This window comes from Lissotriton vulgaris, chromosome 1_2 (genome assembly GCF_964263255.1).
Source record: "Lissotriton vulgaris chromosome 1_2, aLisVul1.2, whole genome shotgun sequence".
NCBI lineage: Eukaryota > Metazoa > Chordata > Amphibia > Caudata > Salamandridae > Lissotriton > Lissotriton vulgaris.
This window is the reverse complement of record NC_141686.1, coordinates 44,159,572-44,183,573: the sequence shown is the minus strand read 5'-3', so window position 1 is coordinate 44,183,573 and position 24,002 is coordinate 44,159,572. Positions and strand designations below refer to the sequence as shown.

Sequence of the window (24,002 nt, the reverse complement as noted above, 5' to 3'; positions counted from 1 at the left end):
GGCGGTAAAGCCAGACGCACTCCCCTAAGGAGCCTGCATACCAGGGGATGTTCCCCGACCGCCACTCCATCCAGCTGCACATGAGCCGCAGATATGGCAGAACGTATCGTATTAATCGTCCGGTATGCTAAGCCGGCGGTAGAGAGTTCTGCAAGGAAATTCAGGATAGGAACGAGGCCTGCGACCATGGGATCCAAATCCTGTCGAAGACACCAACGAACCCACCTGGTCCAAGCCGATCTATACCCCTTGGCAGTGCTGCCTGCCCAGGCCTTGGACAAAAAGTGCTGAGCTGAGTTCGAAAGGCCAGGGAGCGACCAACGTCGCCTGAAAGCCTCCATGCCACGAGGCGGAGAGAACCCTGGAGGAGATGGTGAGGGACCCCGTCTGGATTGAGGAGAAGACGAGGAAGCCGGGGGAGTAGGATTGGAGAATCCCAGGAAAGTTCCAGCAGAACTGGAAACCACACTTGCGACCTCCACACGGGCGTCACCATCACCACGTCCGCCATCTGACGGCGAATCTGGGCCGCGGCCCGTACTATCATGGAGAAAGGCGGGAAGGCATACGGCCGTTCCTGACTCCAGTCTTGGAGGAACGCATCCATCGCCTCCGCCGAGGGGTCCGGTCTCCAGCTGAAGAACCTCGGGAGCTGGAAGTCCAGACGGGACGCAAACAGGTCTATGGAAAACGGTCCCCAGCATGCCGCCAGCCAGCGGAACACTTGAACATCCAGCTTCCACAGGCTGGAGTCTCGAAGATATCTCGAGTGCCAATCCGCCACCTGATTGGCCCGACCCGGCAGGTATTCTGCCGTAACCGAGACTTGATGGGCGAGACAATAATCCCAAAAGTCTTTCGCCAGGTCCGCAAGGGCTCTTGATCGCGGACCCCCTAAGTGGTTCACGTACCGAACCACTGAGACGTTGTCCATCCGCAGAAGGGCGCATGACTTCACTGAGTCCCTCGTCCAGCAACGGACGGCGAACGAACCTGCTAGAAGTTCCAAGCAGTTGATGTGAAGTCGCTGATCGTCGAACGACCAAGCGCCGCCTGTGGAGAAATCCCCGCAGCGGGCGCCCCAGCCAGACCTGCTGGCGTCGGACTCGATCACCAAGTCCGGAACGGACCCGAAAATCGCGCGGCCGTTCCACGCCTCCATGTGGGCGAGCCACCAAGACATTTCCTCTTTGACCTCCACCGACAGGGGAATCAAGCGGTCGTAGGAGAGCCCTCTGCGCAAATGATGCGCTTTCACTCGCTGAAGAGCCCGATAGTGAAGAGGGCCCGGGAATATCGCCTGAATGGACGATGAGAGAAGGCCCACTACTCTGGCCACCTGCCGGAGGGAGGTGTGCGATTTGGAGATAGTTTGCCGAAGCACATGCTTGATTTTGGCCATCTTTCTGGACGGCAAACTGAGAGTCGATTTCACCGAGTCCACCACAAAGCCCAGGAACACCATCTGCTGGGCGGGGGCGAAAACCGACTTCTCCCTGTTGACAATAAACCCCAGACCTTGTAACAGGGAGACTGTCTGAGACAGATGAGCGGCCAACTTGCTCGGGTCCTGGCCCAACAGCAAGATGTCGTCCAGATAGACGATCAGCCGAATCCCCTGACTCCGCAGGGTTTCAATGGCCGGGTGCAGAATTTTTGTAAAGCACCAAGGGGCCGAGGAAAGACCGAACGGAAGGGCCTTGAACTCGAACACCATGTCTTTCCAGCAAAACTGAAGGAAACGACGATGCGGGGGGTAAATTGGAACCACCAGATACGCATCCTTGAGGTCCAGACGGACCATCCAGTCGTTCGGGAGCAAAACGTCCCTCAAAAGATGGATGCCCTCCATCTTGAAGTGGTTGTACACCACCCAGCCATTGAACTCCCTGAGGTTGATGACTGGTCGTCTGCCCCCGTCCACCTTTTCCACAAGAAAAATATTGCTCAGGAAACCCCGGGGGTGGCGCGTTGTTCGACAAATAGCCCCCTTGCGCAGCAGCGCCGAGACTTCTTCGTTGATCAAGAGCGCGTCCGATTGAGAAAACGTTATGGGCCGAGGAGGCTCTACCTGGCGCGGCTGGTCGTAAAACTCTATGCGGAACCCCCGCACGGTCTGAAGGACCCATGCGTCCGCTGTAATAGCCTCCCACGCCTGGGGGAAACACGCCAACCTCCCCCCAATAACAACCTGATCCGCAGGGATAACACTCACCGTGTGAATTGTTGCCGCCGGAGTCGTTCCGGAATTTTCCGCGTCCTCTGAAACGCTGACCTCTGGTGGGGTAAAAGTTGTTGTAATTCGCGGAGGAGTTGTAGCCCCCTCTGCCGCAGCCATGCCCTTTTCCGGGCTGTTGCTGACCACCACGGCCGGTCGTGAGGCCCCTACCACGACCAGCCCCCCGGGAAAAACGCTGGTGGAAGACCCGCTTGATGGTTGACTGGGCCTTATCCAGGGAGGTGAAGGTGGAAACAAACTTCCCCAGTTCTTTTATGAATGGCTCGCCAAAGAGCCCTCCTTGGGCAACGGCGCCAGCTTCCGACGAAGCCAAATCGCCCAACTTGGGATCCAGTTTTATTAGCAGCGACCGACGCCGTTCGGTCGAAAGGGCACAGTTGGCATTCCCCAGGAAGATAACAGCCCGCTGCGCCCAGTTGGACAGTACTTCCGGGCAAATGGCGCTGCCCGACACCTTGGCTTCCTCGGCCATATCGAGGATCTTGGTGAGGGGGCCAATGGTGTCCAAGAGCTTGTCCTGGCAGGAGCGCCAGGAACGGTCGATCCCCTTCCTGGGGTCCTTCACGAACTTCGCCATGAAGGTGGCCATTTTCCCATCGAGCTCCGGCGTCATGGCCACCTTCCCCTCCAAAGTCGGGCGGGACATTCGCCCCTCAAACAGCTGCGCGCCTCCTTCTCCAAGGGCTTGCGGAGGCGGCCCGCTACAAATTGCGCCACCTTGTCACCAGGCGCCCAAGCGGCCGACCGCGGGTGCATGATTTCGTCCGGGTCCAGCATGCCTGAAGTGTCTTTGGGCAACTCCGTCGAATTGGACGCCGGTCGCCATGACCGCACGGAGTCCACGTCGTCGTCGTCGTCCGTATCCGCGGGGGAAACACCCCCCGGGAAGGCCGGGACAACGTCCGCTGGCGCTGAAGGGGTCTGAGGCGGAGGCGCCTCGGAGGCCGACCCGGATGCCTTAGCCAGGAAAGCGTCGCGTAGGCGCTCGAAGGCGTCCTTGTTCACACCTTGTGAACCACTGGGACCCGCGTCCCCACGTGGCTTCTTGGCCGCCGGAGGCCGGCAAGGATCGTTGGCGGGAGACCCCCCTAGGGCCGGTGCCAACTTGGCACATTCTTCGACAATGCGGGCTGAAAGTCTGTCCTCCATAGGCCCAACGATTTCCTGCACGCACCGGTAAATCGTCTGGTCCACAGACGCATAGAACTCGTCGTCTTGGAGGTACTGGTGTGACTCCTCCTCCTCGACATAGTACCCCTCAGCCATGGTGTCCACCACGCAGTAGAGAATAAATTGGAAACTGAGGGTTCCGATGGCGTACACAGACAGCCACGTGTGGGCCAACCGAAGGTCAGCAGGGGTTGTAGGCCGGTGGAACCGGGCAATCAAAAAGGCAGCACCAGCCTTCACAGCGCGCCGACCCTCTCTCCAGAGACCGGGTCTCACCGCCTCCCAGCGCGCTCGAGCGGGGAACCCCCCAGTGGAAGCTGATGTAGGAAAAAGGTGCTGAAAAATCGCCCGCAGGCTTCAACGTGGTTACAACCACCAGTACAGACCCCACCGGGGCGTTCAAGCACAGGACAGTCCAACCCAAGAGGGCGTCAGGGTTAGGCGGCAGCGGGGCACCTGCGATGTCGACTCCCCAGCGCGGCTCCAATCAGCGAGACGGAAGCTGCGCGCGGGCAGGCGAGACGCAATGGCGCCCTCTAGCGGCGAACTCAACACCGCGGAATACACGGGGACATCGCGTAAGGGGCGAAGGCGTCCCCGCGATGGAAGGGGCTCTGGAAGGGAAAAAACCCCACAGACCCCCCAAAGCAACAGTCAATTCCAATAGAATATAAGAAAAAACACAAAACCTCAACAAACACAAAATGTGCAAGAGAGGGAGAATAGCACTTAACTGGCTGCGAAGCAGCGAAGAAAGAGGAGGAGTTTGTTGGTTGGACGCCTTATATTGGGATTTATGGACACTGGAGAAGGACTGCCTTATGTTGATCTCATGGGATTTGTAGTTATTAAACAATGTTATTACGAGGTTTTCTGATATTCCTGTGTTGGGAATACTAAAAAAAATTTCAAGTTTGATGCTTTTCTGGCTGCTGTGCGATGTTATGTTAATAAACAGCGAAGAGAGAAAAGCATAATCTGAAGCCTCCGGTCCTGACATAGAATCCGCATCTTCCTGGGATTACTCGGATTACAACGTTGCATGTATTGTCACGTGTTTCTAATTTTGTTTTTGCTAACATGTCTGTTTGCAGTGATCTCAAAATTTCCGTGTGTTTTTGAGTCCAGTTGATTGGTTTAAAATCAGGTTTTATTAATTCGTAGAGAGGTTTAATCCTTTCTGCGTAGTTTAGAATGTAAGTTCTTCCGAAATTCAGGAAGCCTAGAATCGATTGTAAGTTCTTCAGCGTTTTTGGTGCTTGGAGTACAGCGCACTTCTCTAAGAAGTTGTCTGCTAGGCTTTTTCCTTCACTTGATAATTCGTATCCTAAAAATAAGACTGTCAGATGGGCAATTCTTGACTTTTTAAAGTTGAATTTGTAATCCTCTGCTGCGAACCCAAGTATTATGGTGTTCACCCTTTTCAAGTGAGTATCCAAGTCGTCATCTGTGAGATAGATGTCATCGACATAAGATAATGCCTCATCATCATAGATTTGTAGTAATTCTGTTACTCTGGCTGAAAATAATCCCGGGCTATTCTTGAACCCCTGTGGGAGCCTACAGAAATTTTTCTGTGACCCCATTATTGAGAAAGCGGTCAAGTACCTGCTTTCTGGTGCAATATTTTGACAAAAGAACCCATTAGATATGTCTAATGCTGTATTGTATTTTTTCCGAACTATGTTATTCATCAGTGTCGCACTGTGCGTGTTCTGTACCGCAAATGTTTTGCAACACGAGTTAAGGTGTCTGTAGTCCAGGACTAGACGATACGAATCGTCTGGTTTGGAAACAGGAAACAAAGGATTGTTCATTTGAGAGGTGCATGTTTCAATCACCCCCTGGTATTCAAGTTGATCTAAAATCTCCCTGACCTGTTTTTTAGCTTCTTGCTTAATAGGGTACTGCCTTTGTGCAGTAGGTTGACATTTTAACTGGATTTTGTGGGGAGGAGAGTCCTCATCCCATCCTACATGATTTTTATATAATACTGCCCATTTCCTTGCATATATATATTTAGTGTGAATCGGAATGTGATTCGAGAAGGCAGGCATAATCATTTCTTCGCCATGAGGGCACTCCCTGACAAACTCTGGGGCAAATCTTTCTCAGCTAACAGGATGTCATAGTCTTTTGAGAGGTTATCCCAAAATAGACCCTTTATTTTTCTAGTCTTATCTCCCTCTATACGCAGTGTTATTTCGTATATCTTATGAGGTTCGCTAACTCTGGTATCTGCAGTTTCTACCTGAATGTATTCATTCGTGTCCACTGTCTCCAGATGACTCATCAGAATCTTGCGAGCTATGGTGATTTCTGCTGCACTGTCTAGCATTGTCTGTGCCCACTCTCCGTTTTTCAGCTGTGTCCTCAGTATTCTCGGCTTGTTCGATTACTCTAAAACTGGCTACCTTCTTTCTTGGAAATTGTAATTTTTTACTTTGAGCAGGTTCCTTGTCTTTGGACTTGGTGTGCTCTCCTGGGTCTGACCGTCCTCTTCTTTCCGATTTCTGCGAAAAAGATCGAGAGGGACGTGTATCAATACTTTGATATCTATCAGGCTTTTTCAAGTTATCCCTATTTCTAAGGTTATATCTTTTCTCAGAGTGCTCCCCACTGGGGAGACTGGTGTTCTCGAGTCCGAGTTCTTTCCCTCCGCCGAGGAGACCTTCCTCTGGACTGGAAAACTTTTTCTTTGGGAGTGGACTGTTTATTTCCATCCCAGCTCTTTTTAGGAGTGTTTAGATTATTTTTAATAAATAATTTTTCAGGATTTTCAAGTAGTTGTGGTTTTACAGGTTTCCCACCCAAACTATCTCTACCTAATTCTTCATAGCATTTTTCTATAATTCTGGCAAGCTCAATTGGTTGATCTGTTATATCTGTTTCTTTCAATTTCTGGCGGATCGCCACAGATGCTGCTTCTCCTTTTATGTTGGCTAGTAATATAGCCGAGACCTGCTTGAAGTCTTTCAGTAATTTCATACCAAGAGTTAAAGCAGGTTCTGGACCGTATTCATTCTGAATTTGTTTTAGCACATCTGGTATTACCGCCATGGACGGAACACCATGTGTTTTTGTGTAAATGGAAGCAAAGACTGTACCCCAAGTGTCACAGTCCTCCACGTGTGGTGCGACCCCCATTGGAAGGCAGATAGTCAGAATTCTGTGTTTCTCAATAGTGGTAGTATTCTGAAATACTGCCTCTATTTGAGTAATTTTCTGTGCTAACCAGAAAGGGATTTGTTCCCGTTTTACGGGTGTTTTACCAAGACATGATTGTATGTTCTGTGGTGTAATTTTATTTGTGTTCCCCTGATGAGGGGTCAGCTGTGGAACATTAACAGCTGTTTGGACTGTTGCAGTCCGCATTACATATTGGACTAATTGTCTATGTATTTTAATTAATGTTTTTAGCTGTGCTAACAGCTCTTCGCGAGACATTTTTTCAATGTCCGGATGTAGTGTGTAGCTGGCTAGAACCGGCCACGTTGCTCCTGGTCTACCTAGTGGACCGAGCCTGGTGATGTGATCATTGTGTTTTAGGGCGCCTTTAAACCAGAGCAGGTGCTCTTGGTATTTTAATGGGATTTCAATCTCCTCGAAAGGAGCGTACTCATCCGGTGGTTCCTCTATTTTGTAAAAGTGGAACTCGTTTGTTGTAGCATTTGCCGCTGGAAAGTTTATCCATGAATAGAATACCTCTGTCTGCCGATATTCGTGTGCCTCTATCACGAAAATGACGGTACCACCTCGTGAGGTCAGTCCGTTTTCTATAAGTTTTAACGTTATAGTTTTTCTTATGTTTGCCGGGATGATAATCGCATCCGGTTCATTAATTCCTGTATCATCGGGACCCTGCTGAGTCGTGTCTGCTGCGACTTCATTGGTTCCGTTGCTATTGCCATTTACTGACATTGTATTAATGAAGGTTTGCAGAGCAGGTTTCCAAGGAAACAAAGATTAGGTGCACAATATTTTGGAACACTGTATCCTTCAACGTTGAATAAACCAGAAGCTTTACATAGGAATCTCTTCCTACTAAGATTGGGCGGATTTTAACCTTTCACCCACTCCAGACGTCTATTGGAGTATTTACGGGAGAAAGGGTCTGTGTGAAAAAGCACGACTGAGTTACTCTAACGTTTTGCGTTAGTTTTATCGCCTTACCAAACGTTGGGCGCCATGTAGTGTAGTTCCTATTTTCCCTATAGGCCCTGCGCATTGGAAGAACATAAACAGCAGTGTAGACGTAGGAGTGCGGTCTTCTAGGTCTCTACTGACTATGTTAGACTTAATTGGTTTTGTACCAGCTAGCTCAGAGGTCACTGGAAACTTTCTTGACTGAATAGGAAGTGATCAGCTTCCCTGGCTCAGACAAGAAGGGAATCAGTTTTCCAACTACCACATTAACATGACAACTTTGCTCCTCGGAATAAGAGTCAATCTCTAGAGTCGTGTGAAACAATAGACAGCTATTTCACTCAGTCAGTTGTGCAGGATTACTTTCACCAGTTATGCAGAGGATAGAAGGTATTATTTATTGAACAGTCTTCCTTCTCATGCAAGAGAAATGAATTGCCACAATGGCAAGACTTGTTATTATAAAAAGTGCGTACAGTAAAAGGAGTATTGCGAAATAATACTGTAAAAGCATTGATATGGTTTCTTAGCCATAAGATGGTTAAAATGAATAAAATATATATACATTCATATATACATTTGGCTAACGTCCTCAACTGGTGCTTCTAACTACGCCTACCCCGGTGTACCTGACCTAAGCCTAATACATGGGAGGGAGCAAGGAAGTAGCAGTTTAAGTTAAGTTGGTTTTGCCAAGGGTTTGCTTCAAGAATTCTCTCTAAGGGTTTAGTCAGCACCGTACCTCTGGAATAGAATGTTGGAGGTCTGCTATCTCCTCTCAGGACTCGATATTCCAGTTACCTGCAAGGGTAGGCTGGAAACGCCGGAGCTGGATTTTCTCGGCAGGAGAAAAGACAGCATCTTTCTCAGCGCGTCAAGGAGGAGGGGCAGCGTCCTTGGGCGTCTCGCATCTGCTGGGCTCTCTGCAAGGGACAGCTGTTCTGCTCCAGTATTCACCACCACCGTGTTTGCTTAAGGCAATGTTGGTATTATTTATACCTGAAAGGTGCCGAGTTTGACGTAAGTTTTTGGACATAAGACGTCAATAAAGATGTCACTAAGAACTGGTCGTTCTTACAGTGCTTGCAAGAGTTCTATTACTAATCAAAACAAAGCAAGCGGGGCTTTCCCAGGTTGCTGGGGGGCTTGAGCTGTCGAAAGAACTCGGTGTGTTATCTAGGAATCTAAGGAAGTGGCTTCTGCTGTGTCATGTACTGTAATGAGCTGCAGAGACAAGTTACTGAAATATGGCTCTGATAGTGTATGCCATTATAGGGATATCTATTGATTATAGCCGTATAGGGGCATGAGGTCACAATATTGATCGGGGTCCTAGATAGAACACAACAGCAGCATTGTCCCCATCAAGCACAACATCCTGAGAAAATCCTCCAAAATGGCCAGCTGGTACACCCAGAACAGCGAAATGAGTCAGCAAACAGTTGGAGAGGAGATGGTGCACCAGCAAGGACACCTCCAACAGGGCACCCTTCAAGACCTCTCTCAACCTCTATCACCGCCTGCTGAGGGGAACAAAGAAGACAGCCCTTGCCACATGCATCAAAACCAGCACGAACAACACCAAGGAACATTTAAACATTGTTAAGGAATTCTCCAACCCAGCTGCCAGCGAAAACACCATCACACCCAGAGGAGTTGTACGGCAACCTCGCCCTCTTCTTCCACGACAAGATCACAATCATTTACAGAAATTTTTAACCCCAAACCATACCTAGGGACTTCCTCTACAGATATGCCACCAATGTAACTGGCACAAACCCCACACTGACCACTTGGAACATCCTCTCCATCCAGGACACCACGTCCACCATGAAATCCATCCACTCAGGAGCTCCCACAGACCAATGCACGCACCACATCTTCAACTTTGGTAACTAAAGGATTAGCCAGGAATTCACCACCCTACTCAACACCTCTATCACCACTGCAACATTTACTGATGTCTGGAAACATGCCGAAGTCAGACCACTACTCAAAAAATCCTCTGCTGACCCCAGAAAACTCAAAAACTACTGGCCAATCTCCCTGCTCCCATTCTCAGCAAATGTACTGGAAAAGATCATCAACAATCAACTCATGACACACCTGAAGCAGAACCAGCTACTCGATGCCTCTCAATCCGGCTTCCGCAGCAATCATAGTACCAAAATCACCCTGATCACAGCCATCAACAACATCTGAACCCTCCCCAACCCAGGAGAAACAGCAGCTTTGAACCTCCTCGACCTCTTAGCAGCCTTCAACATCATAAACCAGCCTACACTGATTTAAAGACTCCACCACATCGGAATGGAAGGGGACACGTTCAGATGGATCACCTCCTTCCTCACCGAAAGAACCCAGAGGATCTACCTCCCACCTTTCACCGCTGAACTGAAGGAGATAACCTGCGGGGTCCATCAGGGCTCATTCCTCTGCCCCAACCTCTTCAACGCATCTTCAGATCCCACACCCTCTACATATTTTTCTACACAGACAACACCCAACTCATCCTTTCACTCACTGACAACCCCACCACCACCAGTACCAACTTCAACCAGATGCATGACAAATGTAATTGTGGCAACAGCAGCAATACAGGGAACGACTCCTGATGGCCATCACACCTAGGACCCACACTCATCCCCTTCAACCACACCAGAATCATCATAGACAACAAGCTCAACATGAAATTATACAGATCAACGGCATCTCCTCCGACTGCTTCCTCACTCTGCACATGCTCCGTAAGATTTTCAAGTGGTTACCTCTATACACGAGACGCACTGTGACACAAGCCCTCATCTCCAGCTAACTGGACTACTGCAACACCCTGTACATAGGAATCACCGCACACATTCTACAGAGACTTCAGACCATACAGAACGCCGCAGTCAAACTCATTCTCGGCCTTCCTCGACGAACCCACATTACACGCCACCTCAGGCAACACCACTGGATCCCCATACAGAAGAGGTGCCAATTCAAGCTGCTGACCCACACACACAAGGCTATACACAACGAAGGACCTGCGTACATTAACCACCGCCTAAACTTCCACCAACCGTTGAGAAGACTATACTCTGCCTCCCTTTCACTTGCCCATACTCCTCACATCTACTAGAACAAAAGTGGAGGACGCTCCTTCTCCCACATCACAGAAAAGACTCCTCTGGATCATCACCTCACTTCCAGAATTTGAAATGGTCCTCAAGACCTGGCTGTTCGAATAAGCTTCCAGGACCTGCAAGCACCTGGATACCCTATCAGGTGATTAGCTGCGCTTTATAAATACTGATTGATTGATAGATAAAGGTGAAGCCTGAGTTAAGAAGGGTAAACCAACCGACAGATGTGCAGGTTGTGTCCACCCAGTGAGTGATTTGCCCTTTGCTTCATTGACCTGGATGAGCCATCGAAGATACCGCTAGCTTGCACCAATTGAATGTCTAATGCTAAGGTAATCAATAAATCTATAAAGTCTATAGGCATGGCCTTGACACTTTTTCAAAAAGGTTCCTAAATGTCATAAAGGAAGCAGTCATTTTGTTTTGCAGGCATAGGTAATTCGAAACATGCCACTGCTCTTTCTTGGATGTTGTAAAAACCTTCTATGTCCTCCGGAGAGGAATCCACGGGGGTGGGAGCGACGAAGATGATGGTGTTGGTAATATGTAATCATCCCATTCATCATGATGTTTGTGGAGTTCACCTTCCTCCCTTTCCTCCTCAGATGAGGTGGGATCTTGTAGCTGAGCCACCTGCGGAGAACTCCTGCTGATGGAGGTGGCGGCAATGATTGTGGAGCTGGTGGCCGTATAGGCACTAAACTTGTCTGTGTTGAAATCTGTCTAGCAGGAGGGGACATTGGAGGAAACCATCTCCTGTAGTCTGGCAACATGAATTGAACGACTGACACCTGTGATGATGGTAGACACACATCTCTTTATGATATTGTTGTGGTTGTTGGTAGTATTCCTGGAGGCATACCATTCTTGTCAGATTCTTCTTATTGGCATTTTACATGAAGTTCTGATGGGAAATTTGCTGGTCCAAAGAGGTCTTCCTCCTCAGAATCTTCCTCATCTAAAGGATGACAGGGTAGCAGTGAAGACACCTTACTCAGAGATGTGTGAGCAGAAGTGAGGGTTTTTACTTTTTTTTACATATAATTTTGCCCATCGTCAATGACATCAACTAGGTCATCGACGATGAGAATGTCAGTGACAATGATGCATTTGACTGGGTCGGGAGTGTCGATAAAGCTGTAATTCGTATTGTTGAAGATATAGGAGTATGGCTGTTCGACGATGGGGTCATTGATGAGGTCATTGATGAGGAAGAGGCTGTATTGGATATGGTGATAGTCTCAGACATCGCTGTTTTCATCAGATGGCATCGTCAACATTGACTTTCTCGTCAATGGTGATGTCAATGATGACCCATCCATTGGTGGAGCAGAGGAAGGTTTTTTGAAAGTATGGGTCACTTTTATGTGGTGACTTGGAAGGGCTGCCGTGTCTATAAGAGTCTGGAAAGATGTTTTTGGATGCTTTTTTAGTGGTTCTTATCGCTAACTCACTGTAGAGGCATTTTAAATGAAGATACAGATGAAGTTTCACTATCATCAACAGAAACCAGATTTCCCCAGACTTGAGCTTTTGCAACAATAATAGTAGTCGCCCTCGATCCTTCAATGTTTTAAGAAGAGAAGTGTGACATACCTTTCAGTCCTTTGATGCCTAGCTCGACATGCATTAGAAAATCTGAGGGAATGGAGCTTCTGCCAAAATGGTTCTACAGGGTGGTGTGACCAGATTAGTTGAGTCATAAGTTTAGTCCTTTTTAAAAAAAATGACTAGGATATGTTACTTAATCGAAAGGCCCAGGCCCTCTATAATCTATGGAGCATATTATCAAGCATGGCGTTAACATTAGCGCCGCTTTTGCGGCAGAAAACTGCCGCTAAAACAGCGATAATGGGCTTGATAAACAGCCATAGAGAATTCCCATAGAAGCCCATGTTCACACCAGAACATAGTCTTCTATGGGAATTTACAAAGGGATATTATCAAGCCCATTATCGCCGCTTTAGCGGCAGTTTTCTGCCGCTAAAGCGGCGATAATGTTACTGCCATTTCTTGATAATATGCCCCTATGTCTTTTATTACATTGCTTTTTTAAAGTACTGGGGACTCCCATCTCGACGATGGGTAATCATTCAAGCATGTAAATCATTGAAAGTTCCAGTACTGGAGTAATCTATTTGACCTACATTAATGCCGTAGACCAACTGGAGTGTAATTCAGTAGTACAAATTCATCTTCATATAATAAATATGAAATCATCTACAAAGCGCATTTAAGAAGAAAAGGAGTTAATATCCTCTTCTACTTGAGGGAGGTCTGCCAAAAATAAGCAACATTTTGGTCCAAGAGTGATTTCAGTACTAATTTTGAGAAGTCTTTGGAAATTGCATTCAAGTAGAGATTATGCAATAACTCTGTGTGGCTTTACTATCTTCTTTTTTGAAGATAACTTTTAAATTGGCCCTTTCAAAGAGCATCAAATTCGCCCCTCCCCTCAAAAGAACAATCCATTTGAAAAAAGGTACAAGAGCTGAGGACCACCACTTGGCTTTCCGTGTAGAAGAACTGCAGGGCTATTGCCCACATCTGCTGCAAGAGATAGTTTCATAGCAGTTATTACTACCAAAATTGATCTTTGCTCCCTTAGATAGCTCTTCATCAGGCCCATAGGAAAACCCTAAGATGTATCCTGCCATCATTATAGCCAAAAAGGGAGGAGCAATAGCCGATCAAGGCAGTACCAAAAATTGTGCAGTCTAAGGTCAGCAGATGCTGACTGAAGGAGAATGAGCTATTTACCAGCCTCCAATAGGCTTTAGCATTCCTGAAGGTTATGACTTCAATTAGCTCATCCTATTTATTCTTTTTTTAATGTCACCCTTTATTAGATTCAACACAGATACACATTTCAACAACGGAACGCAATGTTGCAGGAGCATTCTCTTACAATAAACAACAGTTTTCCCCGTGGCGAGGAACAGACCCAATTATGGATCCAAGTGTTCATTTAAATGTTTCAACTAACTCCACCATCCCCTCCTCTAATCCTCAAGTTGTGTGTAATGCGCCAAAGGTCTGCATTTCCTCATCCAGCGAGGAAACAGAAGCAAAGCATCTCGTCTCTCTAAAGGAATCCCCCTGTAGCGGGCCCAGTTGGCCCAAATTTTATAATGTGTCTGTGGACATGCCCAGCCAGCATATATGGGAATTTCTCGGCCCACGCAGCTGTCTAGGTCCGACTTTCATCTATCCCTCTATACCTTGGCGAGATTCAGTCTTCCAGGCCTTGGCTATGTCCCACTTAGCTATAGCTAGTCCCAGCTTCACCAGGGACTGCTGGTACCTGTTACTGTCTGTGATGATGTGTAATAGAGTGAATTTAGAATCTCTGGGTAGTCTCCACTCCAGTATCTGTCCCTGGCATGCAAGCACTACCTCCCAGAAGGGCAAGAACCCCTTGCAGGCCCATACTGTATGCAGAAAGTTCCTATTTTGCTGCTGGATCTCAAGGCATTTAGGTGATGCTATCATCACCAATTTCCACAGCCCCTCCCACATGAAATATTCTTTATGCAGAAATTTGAGTCGGATCAGTCGAAATTGAGAAGCTATAGCTGTCTTCCTGGGAGAGGTGAGCGCCTCCCTCCAATCGTTGTCTGTCAGTAGTCCCAAGCCCCCAGCAGATAGGCTGTCCGATAGGCTGTGACTCGACTCCCCTCGGTACATCCGCCAAGACTCATTTTCACTACCCTGTGACCCACTGGGAATTACTCAATCAGTGCTCCTAGTGTGTGGGGGAAGTCGACATTAAGTGGTGCAAGGGGGTGTATACACTAAGTATTGTTAAGGGTCGACTTAAGAGGAGGCCCGGCACTGCCACATACAGACTCCCTCTATCTTGCCATACTAGAGTCACCTTTATTGGCAAGCATTGGTGTATCAACATCAATGTAACAAAGCCTGCGTAGAGCACTTGTGAGTACCTCATTAGGGCCAGGAAGGGGCACCAGGTGCCCACTAGACGTGTCACCTAAAGGAGGAGGATGTCTGCCACCCATTGCATTGCCCCCCGCTTCACTGAGTCTAGTTGCTTCTTTTGAAGCTCATTTTAAGGTGAGTCGGAAAGAGCAACATGTATTGTAACCTCAGGGCCCTCAGCTTTTGTTTCACCTCCAGGAACGTGTGTCTTAGTTGTTGAACCTTACAGGAGTAATCTGGAAATATCATGACTCATGCTTAGTTGCACGGCAGTGTATCTAGTTCCGAGAGACCCTGAGTATCACTTGTTTATCTGTGAAGTTGAAGACACGAGTAATGTTGGGGCACATGTTGTCCCCGAAGGGGGTTTCAGGGTCAGTGATCCATGGGCTCTTTCAATCGTGAAGCAAACAGAAATGTCATCTTTGTAGACCCGTGTCTTAAGCCACTCTGCTATGAACCGTGTGGCAGAGGCTCCCTTAACCCCTTCAATATTCCCACAATTCTGAGACTGTTGAGGCGGGTGTGGCCCTCTACATCCTCAGCATGCATCTCAGCTGGTGTACCAGTTTTTTGAGACCTGGGACTGTGGTTTGCAGCGTCTTTGCGTATGAGTGAGAAATTTGCTTGAAGCTCTCTGATTTTCCCCTCCATGGAGGAGCAAGAGTCTTGAATGTCTTGTAGGGTGATGGTTCATTGATCAGAAGGGGTATGGTGGGCTCCTTATCCAGGATTGTTGTAGGTTTTGTAAATTTAGCAATGCGCCCCAGCAGACCTTGTGCCCCTATGATATTTTGTCTTTCCCCATGGTGGGTGCTGGCTGCTAAAACTCTGGGGGTCATTCTTCCATGTGGCCCATTATAAACATGGCTTATAACGGTCCATGATTGAGAGCTTTGGCATGCGCCTAATGACATTCCTGGTTTCTGCCAGTTCCTGAAAGTGGGTTGAAATATTTGCCCGATCGTCCCTCCACTTTCAAATACAAGCAGCCGCCACTGTCAATTCTGCACAACCATTCTTAAAGGCACATCAAAACATTCTCCCTGGATGTGGGTGCATCTTATATAATTACCACCTGTGGCTTTCCTCAAATTAAATGATACTTGGTTGCGTACCAGTCCTGAGTAAAAAGCTAATACCAAGCCGGTTGACTGACGGAGTACCAAGGAAGCAAATATCGTGAGCACAGAATATCATGTCAAAAATATATAGAGGCTCAAAATACTGAGTACTGAGAAGGTAAGTGTAATGATTTAAGTATAAATTTACTATTCTCAATTCCACATCTAGGTACCTTGAAGATATATATATATATAGTCAATATAGTCAAGGTGCATATATATGGAATTAAGTAAAGTTAAAGTTTGCTTACCCATAGAAATTCACCTTCACGATGTTCTTGACACAACATTTTGTCCACACGTTATTTTTGCTCCCATATTTTATGCAAACATCTCCAAACCACCAAGGGCTTAAGGGGACATGTGGAAAAAATAGATAGGGTCTAAGCTACAGGAGGCAGTTCTGACTTTACAGCGTCACAGATTAATGCTGAATAAAACACTACCTTATTTAAGTCCTTGTTTGCATCATTTATGAACCCTAGGGTATTTTGGGTTTAATAACTAAGTACCTGAAAGTTCTGGAATGTTTTAAAAAATATGTTATACCCTATATCTATCCGGGGGAGTAGGAGGGGTCTTATTTTTCTTCTTCCCGGCTGATGTAATTCCAAAATAAAGAGTATTCGCTACACCTGATGTGGAGTGCCATGACTAGGAAGAGCACAATTATACTTTGACCGTTAGGTCGTCCTCAAATTTCTCTATGTCCAATCATTCACAAGGAAGTTTCTTTACATTTGTAGGTATTCTTTATTTTCTATTTGATCATATTCATATGTTTCATTAACATCATAGTGTGGTTGGTACAATTCACTTCATAATTCCACATATACCCAATGCATTTCGGGTCATATGGGACCCTTCTTCAGGGGTCTGTACATAGAAAAAAACAAGGATTTTTGAGCCAGCCTCATAAACAAACAATAAATCTCAAAAACGAAACGGCTTTTCATGAGTCAAAAAACGAATCAGTATATAACATTTCATAATCTGTAACGAGGATTCCAACAGTGCATGCATTTTCTCAACTGCCCAAACTGAACCTCAAATACGAAGTAGACATCATTACCAGCGTTCTGTAAGTCGATGCGGATAAAAAGTACCAAAGTTTATCTCAAAGTTATATATCAGAGAAACCTGAATATATAATAAAATAAACAGTGTTCAGGTTTCAGTTTATGTATCCTGCCTTAAATCGGTAAGAAATGTACACAGTAAACAATAAGAAACAAGATCGTCTTCGTTTGTACCTACGGAAGTGCAACTGAAGTGAGCTTCGGTGTTCAACCACTCGGAATCGCGCTGTGAGTCTACAGCAGATGCTAACTTTTAACCAGTGTGCTGATTGGACCGCAACGGTGTCACGTGATCGCGGTTTATCACAACAGCCGAAGACGGCTAATCTATGTGTTACTAAAGATTATTGTTCTTTGAAAAGTGCACTTTTTTGCATTTTTCAAAGTGCAATGTGAAGCACATACATGCCCTTACAGCATGTATGTGCCCCACATGTGCACCCATGCTTATTTCAGGGGTGTGTCAGGATGTCCTTTTGACACCCCAGCACCCTTGAAATTTTTATTTGCGATGCTCAAATTGCGAATCGCAAATTGAGAATAACTTCCCATTCATTCCTATGGGCCTACTGGCCCATAGAAATGAATGGGAAAGTATGCCTTAATTGCAATTCGCAATTTGCTAATCGCAATTAAGGAATATTAAGAAATCGCTAAAAAATTGCAATTTTTTACATACATCCCTATTTGCAATTCTCAAATAGCTATTTCTAAAAAATCGCTACTTGAGAATCGCAAATCAGGATGTTGATACATATGGCTCAAAGTGAGCAAATCTCACCTTACATAGAAGGGTTCCCTTTAACCTTCCATGCTCCTTACATCCATCTATTTATCAATCCTTTTACCCTTGTATCTATTTATCTGGTCTTGTCAATCCCTTCATCTTTCCATCCATCTAGTATACATCCTATATCCATCCATTCACGCTTTCCTCTATGCATTCACCCTGTGATACATCCTTTTACACATCCTTTCACACATACTATCTATCCATTCCCCCTCCTTCTATACATTCATTCTTTTATCTCGCAATCTTTTCACTCCTTTAATCCTACTCGTGCTAATACCCTCATGGCTGATTGGTGAGCTATGAAAACACCAATAACATAACATACATTCGTTTTCCCTTACACCTATCTATTGTTTCACTTTTTCACTCCATCCTTTCACCCTTCCACTCAATTCTTTCACTCTTCCATGTATTCATTCTTCCACCCATATATCCTAATTTTCACCTTTTTTATTTCCTTTCACTGTTCTTCCTTTCACTCTTTTTTTCCTCCTGTTCATTCCTAACTTTCAACTCATATTTTGTCTCAAGCTTTTTTCTTTCCTATCTTTCTCTCATGCACACTTTTTCTTTTTGTCCATCTCTCAGTTTTGTCCCCTTTGTTCATCATTCCGTGATTTTCCTTTCTCTTTTTCCGTTTGCCTGCACCCAAACGCCTCTGTCATGGTGGTCTCTATTCATTATTTATTAACATTTTGTCTGCAGACTGAAGAGGCCACAAATGACTGATAAAGATTTTGTTGGGATCCAATTCTCTAGCCCACCAGTCCAGAGTCAGTCCCCACTTGAGCTGCTTAAGCAGGGGTCAGTGGGTCACTAGCCCTGTGTGTGTAACTGTGAAGAATTCTTTGCAATATTTGCGTTTTTCTTCTATGCGCTGAAGGTCAGACCTGTGGAGCTCGGTCCATCCTTAATAAGTTCTGAAGGTCAGAAAGCTATGGCTGTTGCTGAGTAATTTTCGACCAACCTGTTAATCCTTCTATGTGGAGCAATGACTGTAATTGTTGAAAGATTGTGCGTAATAATGACACAGTCATCGCCTCTCTCAGTAAATCAATCAACAGGGTTTACAAGGTGGAGTGAGGAGGGCAACCTTCACCCTTCTGACAACTACTAATAGAAAAAAGTGAGATCTCCAAGTAAACACTTCTATCTCTCAGAGTCTGGCAGGTATGTGGAAGAAATACATTCCAGACTTTGCATTTGGTTGACATGTACCCAACTGTGCCCCATGCCTAGTGATAGAATCTGTTTTAGCCAAGAAGCATTTCTATGAACTGATCAAATATCTCCCTGGGTGGCTTTTACTCAACATTTAATATTTAGGGGCCATCCAGCAACACTGCATGTGGTACAAGCATGCAGCAAGGATGTATTTCTACAGTGGACGTAGCTGATCGGCTTTTAGAAGCACTGTACCAGTCTCATCAAAGAATCATCAGACTTTCCTACAGGCCAGGGGGTAGCTTTCAGAGCAGGATGGGCTGCCATGACTCAACCATCTCCTCATGGGCTCTTTCTAGTGTGGCTTCCTGCATCTTGAGGCTGGTTTGAACATTATACCCAAATCTAATTTTAATTTCCAGGCTGGCCCTGGCTGCCTTTGAGACTGTGACCTGTGGGTGCGGGTCCTTTTCTCTCTTACTCTTAAAATTGCACCTGGTTGAATGTCTTTTCGAATCGCTGCATCATTACTTTTTCCTGCAAAGGGATACCTTGCTCATCAATGTATCTATAAAAACTTTAAAATCCTGATTCTTTCGAGAGTCAGAAGCAAATTAATCATCCTCTTCAAACGTAACTTTATCACGACCCCCTTTCTATTAACTTTTAGTGTTCTGACTGCCTGATATTTACTCGCGTAGGTCAAGAGAAAACGGAGTTTCCCCAATGCCCCCTTTATCAGCCTTGGGATGAATGGCAATCCGTTTCATTAAAGGAAGACTTCAGTCTAAATCCTTCCAGTGAGAGCATATTTATCTTGGCTATTTTATTATGTGAAAAAACATTCAAAAGGCTTTAAATCTCTGAGTTATACCGTGTCCCAACACTCCCAGTAAGAACTGGAAGACGACTTCATATGCAAATAGGAGCCATTTGAACCACAAAATGGCTCCAGCAAATACGATACAATCAATCTAAAAGTTGCAAAGGAAGCAGCGGCTTTAGAAAAGGCTGGCTCTGAGAGGCTCAATGTTAGTTTGTCCAAACCAGGATCTCCCTGGCTGTTTACTCTGTAACATGAGCACATTTCTTGGGTTAGTGGACGCCTTGTGCCAGGGGCCACCCGGCCTGCCAGCAGCAGGAGTATGATTGCAAACATAGCCCCCACGTGAACGCAATAAAAAGGGGTTGATTACCAGTCCCAGCATCCGTTGGGGTTTGTCAATGTTGTTTTGGCTTGAGGATAAAGGATGACGAGATTGTTCAAATCAGCGACCTCGTTGTAGCCAGTGGTTCTGGCATATCTGTCGCCCAGTTTCCCTCTGAAAAATGAAGCATAACATATTTAAATTAACTTGAAGCGTCATACTACACGTGCATCTCATTTCATACTTAAAGCATGACATCCTCTAACACAGCTCGTCTACAATTGACTTGTTTTGTCTCAGGAGCAGGATCGGAAGTTCGTTCATTTGCTGGCTTGCTCTGGCCATTCATTAGTAAACTCGTTCATTTATATGGCATTGCAGCAGGCAGATTGTTATGTCTTTGGTAGTTGCACAGCGCATAGATTGCTTTTAACACCACCTCTTACAGCTTCTGGAATTCTAACTTGCAACTCTACTACACTCCACTCTATGCCATTACACTCTATCACAATCTTCTGCACTGTATGCCACTCTACTCTACAGCACTTTACTCAACTCGATGCAACACCCTCTATGCCACTCCACTCTGCTCTACACAACTCCACAACACTTTATGCCATACCACTCTACAACAGTCTACTCAACTCTCTGACACTGTACTCCACTCTACACCACTAATCTCTACTCCCTTCCACTCCACGCCACTCCATAACACTGTACCCCACTCCCTGACACTCCATTTCACTCCTCTCTTCTCCACACCACTCAACTCTTCTGTTCGCTACTCCACACCACTTCATAACACTCCACTCTACTTTCATTCACGACACTCCATTCCATTCAACGCCACTCTCTTTTACCCTACTTACATTTTTACCCATGCAGAACTGCAGCCAGGCTGGTGTACAGCATTGCTAAACATCTTGGCAAATCCTATAGCTCTTGCACAGGCAAGACCTATTGACTTTACCAATGCTTCTTACACGTTGGGTGTACTGGAGTAGTCAGAACTGTCAAAAGTGTTGGAGTGTGACAGTTAGTAGTTGTGTTGATACTGACATTGGTAGTGCTGGTGGGGAAATTGGTGGTGCAGGCTGCAGTGACCTTCCAAGAAGGGTCCTGGAATGTACTGTTTTTTAAAATATATTAAGCCCTGATTTCCTGGCAGCATATTATGTAGTTATTTACAGCCTTGCCACCCCTGTCCCTCCTCTGGCCACCAATGATATTTATGTTATTGGCTCACTAGACAGGGAATGAAAGGGTACAGGAAATCCACACCCAATTTCATTTAGTACTACTAGTCCCCGCATGACGTTCATAACCTTGCAGTATACCAGAAGGCTGATGGTAGCTCAATGCTAGTTTCATCACCAGAGCTTCAGAAGCCTGATAGGATAACAAGGTGCTTCCCAAGTCGAGCTCTGTGGGGAATCAGCAGAAAAAAAACGGCCTTTTTTTTTTAACTCTGGCCCCTAGCCATTATGGCGAACGTCTTTGGAAATGTGGCCGGGAATGGAGATGGAATAGTCATCGTGCTCCTGGTGTCTTGTGAGACCGGTGTTCACTCATGGTTGCCATGATCTTGGTATGCACCATAAAGCTTCATTCTGTTCAATGCAGAGGATAAGAGACAATGTGATCCACAATCAACTTGGACCGGGAATCATTGGCTATTTTCTGTTGCTGTTTCTTGGTTACAACCTCGCTTGTATGCAGCATCGTTGACCTACTGCCCCTCACTGAGTGCTACACAAGGAGTTGATACATGAAGTCCACGCCTTGGTCCTAGATTCGCATCGTTGATAAATGCAGCACAGTTCAGAGAAGAGCTTGCCTCATCGCTGCTTAAGATGCTATCTGTGTACCCTCAATTAACTGGATCTGAGAGGCCAAATTCAAACCTCAGCTCCTCTTTCAGCCTCATGAAGAGGGCAACTCTAGTAATTCTTACATGATTATCGCATTCTTGTATCAGCAATGAAAGAGATCCATAAGGGGTCGGGGGTCTGTTCTAATTTTTGTTACTGATGACAAAAGGATGGAGGCAGAATGGGGCGTAAATGTAGGACAATCCTCAGTCTTCAGGGCCATCCAGGACCAGCTCCAGCAGATTCACTTATACCATTTAGCTTACACATTGATTTCCTGCTTCTTGGAGTGGAGAAACCCTCCTCTTAGCCTCCCTCTGTTGACATAGTATCCTAGGGGCCCAATTCCCAAAAGTAATCTCAGACAAAATCCTAACTTTACGACTTTCAGTATTCACAGGGCATAAAGGAGTAGTAGAGTTAGGATTCTTAACTTTACTACTCCTAAATGCTCTTTGTGAAAACCAAAAGTTGTAAAGTTACGATTTTGTCTCAGGTTACTTTTGTGAATCGGGCCCCAAGATGTTGGGTTTATAGTAATCTGTGCTGCGCCCCTTAATATGCAACTTGTATTTATGTTCACTAAGAGATATCGTCTGATATTCTGGCTTCACGTGTTATATTTATGGATGCATCATGGAGAAGTGTGGCTCACTGGTTAGAGCAGGCAGACCCTGAAGCAGAGGTCAGACCCGGGACCAGGGTTCGATTCCCGACGCGGCAGGGTGTTGAGCTCAAATGTCCACGGACTCGATAATTCTCGCTTCGGTGCCTGACCTAATCATGGGTTCACACTATGCAACTCTGGGCATTAAGCTTGCTTAATCTCCACAACGGCCCCCCGGCGGCGGGATGCCTGGTTTTCACCTTGGGGATGCCCTATAGGGGCTATCTCACAGGGAAAAACCAGGACGGGTTCCCAAGGCAAGCGCGGAGATACCCCTTCGGGGGTCGATTCTGGCGCTATATAAGAAATGCAATAATAATAATAATAATCATGCATAGCATGTTTAAAAGTGGAACATTTCCGGGCCCGTCCTTTGCTGTCTTAGCCTCCTGTAGAGAGGCCAGCGATCATTGGATGTACTATAGCCACATACAATTGATTCCTAGTAAAACTGGCAATCACTGCAGCTTTGAGCACAGGCATTGAGCCCCTTGACTTTACTGGGATTCATTCAAATACCCTCTATAAATCTGAATACTCAACTTTAGCTGGCAAATCAGGTTGCAGCTTAGGTGAAATTGTTGATTGATCCTACTAAGACTCATAGGAGGATCACCTCATAGCTAACATTCCATTCCAGTGTCTTTGCAGATTGTGTTCAGACAAAGGCAGTGATACCCACTACAGCTTTCTACACTGCATGATGTATGAGTGAAGAAAATCCCTCTAGGGCGACATGGGGAAGAGTCGAAGAAGGATCCAGTATCACAGCCACCCTACTTTGAAGCTCCCTGCCCCTCTCCATTCACCACATCAACAAACTATTGTACTTCAGGCGATAGTTAAGAATTTTCCTACAATATAATGCCACCCGCTTTCCTTTTTGTCTTCTTATTTTTAAAACCAGCTGGCATCAACCAAACACACATGCTAGAAGGCCTGTTGTTGGTGATTGTTAGAGCAGCAGAGCCTGGCGAAAAAGACCTGTTTTCAATATACAAGATACCTCCATAATAATATCAATAACGTCAAGAAAATACAGAAGTCATGAAGATTTCTCTATATAATTACTCATAACAGAACAAATGCTGTCAATGATTGTACACCTGACTTTTACCAATGACATCATTCCACTGTAGGCAGGTGTTGTGCTGGCATTTGTCTCAATCAACAGTGGCTATCAAGCACAATCAATGTAGAAACCACAATAGGCATTTCATAAAAGGTGATTTGTCATGCTTTTCCTAGTGGTTCTACAGTATGGGGATGACTTACAACACTTCAAAGCTTTGATGAATGCAAAACATTTGAATGAGATACCATTCCCACCATTGCTGCTCCATGCCATGGGCAGCAATGCAGAAATATACAAATTAAGGGCCAGATGTAGGTAATTCCTATTTACCTACTCTGAAATACCGAATCATACCGATTCGGTATTTAAGAGTAGGTAAATAGGAAGGGGGCAGATGTAGGTAATTCTTATTTTAGAATTACCGAATCAGTATGATTCGGTATTTACCGATTCGGTAAA

At 45.8% G+C, this 24,002-nt stretch overlaps 1 protein-coding gene across 3 annotated transcripts in view; it reads right to left on the bottom strand.

Annotated features, from left to right (window-relative positions):
- The window catches only part of LOC147733896 (uncharacterized), a 254,485-nt gene that overhangs the window by 19,480 nt on the left and 211,003 nt on the right, over positions 1 to 24,002 (bottom strand). For all 3 annotated transcript variants that reach the window (XM_086952795.1, XM_086952796.1, XM_086952794.1), the window contains exon 9: positions 19,979 to 20,104. In XM_086952795.1, coding sequence (XP_086808921.1) covers positions 19,979 to 20,104 — 126 coding nt within the window. The remainder of the gene's footprint in view (positions 1 to 19,978; positions 20,105 to 24,002) is intronic.